Source organism: Barbus barbus, assembly GCF_936440315.1.
Source record: "Barbus barbus genome assembly, chromosome: 6".
NCBI lineage: Eukaryota > Metazoa > Chordata > Actinopteri > Cypriniformes > Cyprinidae > Barbus > Barbus barbus.
The window spans coordinates 19,974,813-19,984,556 of NC_136734.1; the positions used below are offsets into that span (position 1 = coordinate 19,974,813).

Consider the following 9,744-nt stretch of genomic DNA (forward strand, 5'->3'; position numbering starts at 1 on the left):
ATACATCAGTGATAGAATACAGAGATCGCAAATGAAGCTGAAAACGCTTGTAATATATGAACACGTTATATATGCAAAAGTATTTGCAGGCCAAACATCTGGTATTTTTTTTTTAAATATATTTTAAATGTTTCATGAAACAAAACCTACATTAGATCAGATTATTGTTATTGATTACCAAAAAAAAAGGTCAGCCAAGATTAATTAACATGATAAGAAAATATAATTCTATTTCCTATTGCTGTGGGTCTATTACAGTTACAAGGACGAATATTTTTTGCGGTGAAGGCTGGGCCAAGGTCCACACAGCTCACACATTCAAATGATGGCCAGATCACGCGTTCTCCGGTGGGACACGCCCTCAACACCATTCGCAGGAAAGTGGGCGTGGCTTTCTAGTGCATCAGTATGGTTCGAGGATTTGATTGGCTCTTCGTTCGACTGACGCAGAGCCATGCCATCGCTTCATAAGCTAGAGGAGGATGCCGGTTTTGACGACTGGAGTCCTCAGACGTCGGGATATGGATTAATGTCGTCTATATTTTTTTTTAATTCTAATCATAAAAAGCACACCTAAATGTTAATTTATAACAGCGAAAACATCTATAGGCTTTTATTAAATCAGCCGCATATGTGGAGGATTTTACAGTGCTTTGCTCTTAGTGTAACGTTACTAATTCTTTAACCCTCATTGACCCTTACTGGTAAGTTCCTGCTTCAGACCAACAGCCAGCCATAGCTTTTATTTTAGACATAAAATGCTTGCTCAGTGTTGTCTATGATCGAATGTGGATTTCTTTCCGTTCATGATGTCGGCATGATTGCGTCAGTGATTCGTGTTTTATCATCATTGTTGGTGAGCTAGGCTCTAAAACTAAAAAAATTAAGTCAGGATCAATTTTATTGATATAATTTTAATATAATTTTACAGAAATGTAAATGAATTTTTAATGAAAAGAGTGTATTTTAATATCTAATGATGAAGTGACTCAGCTTTTATCTATAGTAAGCTAACGTACTTTTAAAATGTATTTTATTTATTTTTATTTTTTGAAAACACCCTATCATCCCTTTGCACATACAAAAAGAAATACGTTTTCTATTTAATATTAGATCTAATGAATAATTTTGACAAGTTAAATCAGTGATTTATAATCTGATCATTGGTCTTCACAATCAGTAAATACAGAAACAAATGGCGCCGTCTATAATTATCACATTGCCTATGTATTTTGTGCATTGCACTTATGTCAAGCCATCTGATGTTACTGTAGTACAATGTAAGATAATTTCTATAAACAACTCAAAAATAACTTTTGTTTAACTAAAATAAAAGTTGTGCTCTAGGAGCACTTTAAGTGTTTTTTGTTGTTGTTGTTGTTGTTATGTAGTTAATATTTTTTGTGCAGTGTTATAAGTGTCAGAATACATTTGTAATTCATAATAATGTCATTGTAATCCAGTGCAACAAGTTTCTTTTCTCCCATTCTCTTTCTGTCATCTACAGTAAGTGACTGTAACACACCTTAAAAATGCTGACGAGACTTTTCCGAATCCATGGTCTGTTTGTGGCCTCTCATCCTTGGGAAGTCATTGTGGCTACTGTGACTCTCACCATCTGCATGATGTCCATGAATATGTTCACTGGAAATAACCAAATTTGTGGCTGGAACTTTGATTGCCCCAAATTGGAAGAGGTACGGTGTGTTACTGTGGAAATGAATTAAACCACGGTGGCAGTTAATGTATAGTTCTAATTAATCTAATTCCTAATATTGTTTTCCTCTGTCTTGTCTCCAGCAAATCTTAAGCAGCGATATCATTATCCTGACAATCACAAGATGCATAGCAATTGTCTATATTTACTTTCAATTCCAAAATCTTCGACAATTAGGTTCCAAATACATATTGGGTAAGTTTAAATTTTTAAACCTGTTTAAAAAAAATGAGTTTAGCACCCATGAGGTAGCATGACTTACAAGTGTTAATGTTTATATTAATATTTCTTTTTCAGGCATTGCAGGACTTTTCACAATATTCTCCAGTTTTGTGTTTAGCACAGTTGTGATTCACTTCCTGGACAAGGAGCTTACAGGCCTCAAGTATGTCTTATATCACTCTCGCTAGAAATCTTAGAAGTATTGCTTTGTTTTTTGGAAAATAATTAGTAAATAAATTCTATCGTGCGACTCCACCGGGCTAGGACACCGGCAAAGGATATAAGTATCGCTTTTTATTTTTATTTATTTAATTTTTTTTCCTTTATATGTTTACTATTGAAATGTTGTTGTTGTTGTATGCATTTGTCAATTTTATTTAATTTCTGTATTTTCTTAAATTGGTGTGTATAGAGTATTTACAGAGTGTTAACTTTTAGTTTTAGTTACTTTTTCTTATTTGTAAGTCGCTTTGGATAAAAGCGTCTGCTAAATGACTAAAAGTAATGTAAGTAAGTATATATCAAGTTAATTTTTTTTTATTTTAACTTTTCCCAGTGAGGCCTTGCCATTCTTTCTGCTGTTGATTGACCTCTCCAAAGCATGCGCTCTGGCTAAGTTTGCTTTGAGTTCAAACTCACAGGTACTTTACCTGTTCATCTACATTAAACTGAAGTTTAAATAAACATTATTAATCAGTATCTGGTTTTTGCAAATGGCTTTTTTGATTGTCCCGCAGGATGAGGTGAGAGAGAATATTGCCAAAGGAATGGCTGTTTTAGGACCCACTTTTACTCTTGATGCCCTTGTTGAGTGCCTGGTGATTGGTGTGGGGACAATGTCAGGTAAACTTCGCCTTTCCACATGAGACAGAAAATCAGCACTGAACAGATTTGTTCAACTCAGCAGCAGTGAACTTGATTTTGCCCTTTTTATTGCTGCAGGTGTGCGACAGCTTGAGATCATGTGCTGCTTCGGTTGCATGTCTGTCCTGGCTAACTACTTTGTGTTCATGACCTTCTTCCCGGCCTGTGTCTCTCTTGTGCTGGAGGTATGTAAGCATATTTCAGTGCAGTACACATAAGAAGACTGTAACATATTCTAAAATGTGCAAATATTTCACATAGTTGTCTAGAGAGAGCAGGGAGGGACGACCTATCTGGCAGCTGAGTCACTTTGCTAGAGTTCTGGAGGAGGAGGAGGACAACAAGCCTAACCCTGTCACACAAAGAGTCAAAATGATCATGGTACGCACTGAACCAAAAACACTAAAGTCTTTTATTACCTGGATTTATTATATTGATGGTTTTGTCTTTTATATTTGCAGTCTCTTGGCCTGGTGATGGTTCATGCTCATAGCCGGTGGATTGCAGATCCCACATCAAGTAATGAAACTCTTGATCTTCCTCAAGTTGGAGTGAGCCTGAATGAAAACATGCCCAAGAGAATTGAGCCAGATATGCACCTTTGGCACTTTTATCTGTCTAGGTAGGCACACTTCAGAGATTTTATTCGTTTTAGTTAATACAATTTTTTTGGCCATTAATGATGGAGATGGTTTTATTGAAATTCTTTGTATAGTTCAATAGTTTAATATACATAGTTCTATGTATCAGTTTGACTGTAGATATGCCATAGTATAATGTACATCATGACAATTTGACATAAAAATGTATTTTGTGATTTGCTAAAGATAACAATAACGAGAATATGATGTGACTATTATTTTTTCTGTGCATTTAGGATGATCAGCATGGATATTGAGCAAGTGATCACACTGGGTCTTGCTCTGTTCCTGGCTGTGAAGTACATTTTCTTTGAGCAGGTGGAGATGGAGTCTACTCTGTCCCTAAAAGTTCCCACTCCAAGCTCCATGCTCTCTCAGAAATGGTCTCCTGATCAGTGCTGTAGGAAAGAGGTTCCCGTTTCCAGCAAGCCTGAGAAAACTCCAACTCGCCCTCCAGTTGTTACCAAAGAGGAAAGAGGTATTCTCTTCTTACCTTTACACATTTGTGTTCATTTTCTGCAAACCCAACAGTCTACAGTGGAATCTAATTGCAGTTTCTCTCCTTCAGATTTAGTGATTCGGCCCCTGCCTGCCCCAAAAGAGCCTGAGCATAAAAGTACTTTTGTTTTGGGAGAGGATGATGCTGAGGAAATTGTTGATGTGTCAGAGACTGTGATCAGTGTACCTGCTGAACCCAGACCTGTGGAAGACTGTCTGTCCATTCTGAAAAACCCAGATGTAAGAGCGTTGTCAAATATCCCTTTCTACATCAATACTGTTGTTCTCTTTCTTTCATAAAGATCAACTCTGGGTTCACTGTGGGACTGAAACCTGTAGTTATTTTTTACCTCAGACTTGACCCATGTAGTCTCTAATAAGATCTTCCTTTTCTCTTTACACTCTTACTCTTAGCCAATTAGTTTATGACGTTAGACAAGATCAGAAGCATGTAGTGAAACCGTTTACCTCCAAGAGTAAACTTCTGTTACCTAAATCCAAGTATAATCAGTGTATGTGTGTGAGTATTTAAGTGTCACCTCTTCTGACCCTTCAGATGGGCGCTCGCTACCTCAGCGATGAAGAGGTGATTGTGTTGGTGAACTCAAAGCACATCCCAGCTTACAAATTGGAAGCCATGATGGAAACCCCTGAGAGAGGGGTGATGATCCGTAGAAAAATGCTCAGCCCCAAATTTCCAGAGCCCACAGCTCTCACCTGCCTGCCTTATAAAGACTATGACTACTCTAAGGTAAGACATCCGGTCATTACATCATGCGTAATTTAATTGGTGGTGATTTATGGATTTGAACAAACTAGGGATGCACTAATATTAAAACTTTTCCACATTCAAAATTTCTTACATTTTGTCCAATATGATGAGATCCATTGTTTTTGAAAGAAGCCTCTTATACTCACCAAGGCTACATTTATTTGATTTTGGTTTTTGACACCAAAAACAGTAATATTGCTAATTTATTATTATTAATTACAATTGTAATATGTTCCTATAATGGAAAAGTTGAATTTTCAGCAGTCATTACTCCAATGTTCAGTGTCAAATTCAGAAATCATTCTAATATGCTGATTTTCTGATCAAAAAATGATCATCAATGTTGAAAACACTAAAACGGCTTTTTATAGAAACTGTGATGTTTTTTCAGATTTTTTGATGAATAGAAAGTTTATAAGAACAGCAATTATTTAAAACAGAAATCTTTTGTAACTTTAGAAATACCTTTACTGTCACTTTTGATTAATTTAATGTGTTCTTCCTGAAATTATTTATTATGTTTCCTTTCAAAAATATACATAAAAATATATATGCACTGTATGTTTATATACACAGCAATATAAGCAATACATAAAAAAATGTCTTATAGTTCAGAACCAATTTGTTACCATACGTTATACCATACTTTGGGGGTGGCCAATTAAGTTTTGACTTGGTCCAGGAAGCAAAAACTTAGTAGTATTTCAGAAACTTAGCAACCTTCAAAGTTAAGCATTCATTTTCCTGTTCTTTACACCAGGTGATGGGAACATGTTGTGAGAACGTCATCGGTTACATGCCAATTCCTGTGGGGGTTGCTGGTCCTCTGTTATTGGATGGAAAGCAGTTTCAGGTCCCCATGGCAACAACTGAGGGCTGCCTAGTTGCCAGCACAAATAGAGGCTGCAGAGCTATTGCAGTAAGAAGAATTTTTGTTTTTTTTTCCCAGTATGATTTTTTTGTTCTTGAAGGGTAGCTGAAGGCAAACTCATTTCACGGCCATTTGAACTGATATAATATTGCATAATATCCCGTGTAAAGCACATTAATCTAATGCTCTGTCATGAATGGCTTCTCCACAGTTGGCAGGTGGTGCTAGTAGTCGTGTTCTTGCAGATGGTATGACCAGGGGGCCGGTGGTGCGCCTGCCTTCTGCCTGTCAGGCGGCTGAAGTCAAGGCCTGGCTGGAAAGCGATGAGGGCTTTAAGAGCATCAAGGAGGCCTTTGACCAGACCAGCAGGTAAAGGACTATTTCAGTGAACTGGTTTAGTGTGATAGTGCAGTTTTTTAAAAGTAAAAATATGTAACTTATATTTGTGTTGTGTTTGTAGGTTTGCGCGATTGGAGAAGCTTCTGATTGGCCTGGCGAGTCGCAATTTATACATCCGATTTCAGTCAAAAACTGGAGATGCAATGGGGATGAACATGATCTCAAAGGTACGCAAGTACTGAATTTTACAAAATGTTGTGAAACATGGTCATTAAAGTGATCACCATTTCCATGTCATACCATGACTCATTTCTGGGTTATTATGAAATACTCGTGCAGTATTTATCTATTTTTTTTCTCTTTGGTCACCAGGGCACAGAACAGGCTCTTGCCAGGCTGAAGGAGGAATTTCCAGAGCTTCAAATTATGGCTGTTAGTGGAAACTACTGCACTGACAAAAAACCTGCCGCCATCAACTGGATTGAAGGCAGAGGGAAGTCAGTGGTGTGTGAGACCACCATCCCAGCCAAAGTTGTCAAAGAGGTACAAAACCTCATCATATTCTACAAAATGCCCTACAAAAGCTGAATACTGGCAGCCTGTTTACACTGAATAAGGACATGCATTTGTTTTTGGAATGATAGTCCAGACTAAAAGTCTAACGTAAGTGTGTTTTTGTGCAGGTTTTAAAGACGACGACTGAGGCTCTGGTAGATGTCAACATCAGCAAGAACTTGATTGGATCTGCTATGGCTGGAAGCATCGGAGGTTATAACGCTCACGCCGCCAACATCGTAGTTGCTATCTATATTGCTTGTGGACAGGTAATAAAAGTTATTTTTTACAGTATGATGTTGATAAGGATTTTGATGTGATTATATAGTGGTTGTACAGATGGTAGGTACAGAAGTGAATTCATCTAAATGAATTTGTCCTTGACAGGACCCAGCGCAGACAGTGGGCAGCTCTAATTGTATCACTCTCATGGAAGCCTCAGGCCCCACCGGGGAGGATCTTTATATCAGCTGTACTATGCCCTCCATTGAGCTGGGCACTGTAGGCGGAGGCACTAACCTTCCTCCCCAGCAGGCTTGTTTACAGGTACTTGATATAAGATCAATATTTTACACATATGAAAAACAGAAGTATTTTTTAGTTTCGGTCTCATGCAGTTTTATTCTCTCTCTGTCTTCCTGCCAGATGTTGGGTGTGCTGGGTGCCAGTCAGGAGTGCCCGGGTGAAAATGCCCGACAGCTTGCCCAGGTGGTGTGTGCTACCGTGCTTGCTGGAGAGCTGTCACTCATGTCTGCACTCGCTGCTGGACACCTCGTCAAAAGTCACATGACTCACAACAGGTAAGAGCTGTTTATTATATATGAATACAACATTCAAATTTATTATAATTAACAATATAATTCTATATGTAATATAGTATATAATGTAAAAGATTTAATGTCATTAATTCATATATTAAGCTCTTTATCTAAAAAAACTCAGTCATAAATTGTACTATATTGTATCTTTTAATCAGTTTCATGTAATCCTAATAATTTTAATAAAAGACTTCAAATGTAATCAAAAATTACATAAAAAATAAAATCTTTAAAAATAATTACATAAATGAAAATATAAAATATTAATTTTTTAATCATGTATAGTTATATCATGTATAGATAATCATTATCTAAGAAAATCTTACAAATTAAAGTATAAAATGATATTCTGACAATGTTTTGTAAGACACTATCATCTGCTCTTTATAATTGCTTTTATTTCGGCTATAGATCAAAAGTGAATTTGCAAGAAGCTCCAGGAACATGTACTAAGCAGGCATCTTGAGACGGCCACTGTTGAAGATGCAAAAGGCCTATAAAGAAAGAGGATCTCAAGTTTCAGGAACACGTGATTTAGATTATTTTAAAGACCAGCAAAAGGAATACAGACATATGACTGTTCATGTTTCCCCTGATCTGTTAAACACAATTGTCTCATAACTACAATCTTTCAAAGTAAACTGGTTGAAATTAAAGACTGGAATCAAGTCCAGCTGTGTTCACAAGCCTAGAGCCAGTATTTCTAAATCACATCCGAACAGAAATTGCTATTTCCGTACCTGATTGTTAAGCTCGACTTGCTATGGAGAGCAAATCTGCATAGAGATACAGAAGGGCACATAATTTAACTTATTTCCTAAAATCAATATAGTTCAGGTCACATATATGACTGACTAGATGGGTTAAAGCGGAGTACATGCTTTACTTCATTATTTGTTGGGGATAGCAACAGGGATCATATCTTTGCTAACTTTTTGCCAACTGGAAAGAGCAACATTAGACAGAAAGGGAAGGATAAAGTTTTCCCTTCATTGCACTTATAAAGGGAAATGGCATAGGACAGTACCGATACAGAGAGGAGTTTAAAGCATTATGATTCTCTAGTTGGTACACATGCAGAATATTACAGAATGACTATGAAATTGCCAAATGCAGCCATCAGCAGTGCTTGTGATGTTTTCCGTGTCAGAATGTAAATTACTCTTTTTTTTGGCTATGACACCGGAATTGAATGACTTTTGTAATTGAAAAGGGTTGTGCTACAGCATGACAGAACAAATATTTCAAAAGGTGCTACAGTCCACATGATGTTTCAGTTCTTTGTTCATTTAGTTATTTGTGTTTGAACGCCTCTAATAATAGGTTTATGTAACAATACGCAACCTAACGCCTTGCATGTTTCCGAAGGCTTGAAATGGCTTTTATTCAGATGGTGCTGGTTTTTGTGTCATGGAAAAGAGTGGCTGTTTCAACACGTACGTTTCATGCTGAAGACGTTGAAAGGAAGCTTGCTATTTCCCCCGCCCCAAAACAACAATTCAAATAATTCAATAAATAATAAACTGCAAAAGTTTTGTATATTTTTTTATAATAAAAAGAAAATATAGAATTCATTGACTTCTGCTTGATCATATTCTCTGTCTCACTTTGGGCAACTTCAATTAAAATGAAAATACAAACACTAAGAACATAAAACTATAAAGTTCTGCCTATATATATATATATACACATTCCTTCTTTACTAAAGATCAGCCCCGATATAGAATATCCTCAACCAATGACAAAATTATTTAATCAACTTTCAAATCGTTCAAATATAGGTTTTGAACAAAAGAGAAGGTTAATATAAAATGATAAAGATTACAGCCTTTTAAACCATTGTTTAAGGAAAGGGTTGAGATAATATTATAAATACCATACCAAACTTTTTGAATTTAGATTAGCTTCTTTTCAATTCACTGGTTAACCAATAAAAAATGTTTTTATAAAATAAATAAACTTTTTTCTTGTGTTGCTAAAAATTGAGCTTAACTCTAAAAGATTACAAAGTGATCTAAAAAACAAAAAAGGCACCAAATGAATCATAGAATTAAAAGAAACGTGAAGATTAACTATATCTATCAAGGAATTAAATAATTCAAAATTTCAGTTCTCCTTCCTCTAGCACAAGCTAAAAAAATAGTTCAGTACTAAAAAAAGCACAGCTGTTAGATTTTGAGGTTATTTGTGAGCTTGAGACCTGAGGGTGGTGAGATGTTCGAGTTCTCCTGAGGCAACGTCATTATAGGCTCTTGCCTCACCAGAGTGCGAGCCGGCCAATCAGCTCGTCCTGCATCACATCTCACCAGGACACTGACTGCTGATTGGCTTAACCTCAGCGAGGGCACAGACATACCTGCAGGGATGAACCAGGCTTTACACACACACGTTAATCTCAGAGCGCTAACCGTGTTACTCCTCCCCTCATGCTTATCTTGAATAGTAAC

The 9,744-nt window shown here is 36.6% G+C and overlaps 1 protein-coding gene across 1 annotated transcript; it reads left to right on the forward strand.

Annotated features, from left to right (window-relative positions):
* The first annotated feature begins 454 nt into the window (after positions 1-454).
* LOC306871022 (3-hydroxy-3-methylglutaryl-coenzyme A reductase-like) lies at positions 455-8,861 on the forward strand. The gene is made up of 20 exons (XM_079418674.1): positions 455-704; positions 1,508-1,697; positions 1,801-1,912; positions 2,015-2,102; positions 2,496-2,580; positions 2,677-2,782; positions 2,882-2,988; positions 3,065-3,184; positions 3,265-3,425; positions 3,681-3,922; positions 4,013-4,182; positions 4,499-4,693; positions 5,475-5,633; positions 5,797-5,954; positions 6,046-6,151; positions 6,297-6,467; positions 6,608-6,748; positions 6,867-7,025; positions 7,125-7,279; positions 7,709-8,861. Exons 2-20 carry the CDS (start codon positions 1,533-1,535, stop codon positions 7,761-7,763), a joined length of 2,655 nt encoding a protein of 884 aa, XP_079274800.1. The 5' UTR covers positions 455-704; positions 1,508-1,532; the 3' UTR covers positions 7,764-8,861.
* Positions 8,862-9,744: the final 883 nt, after the last annotated feature.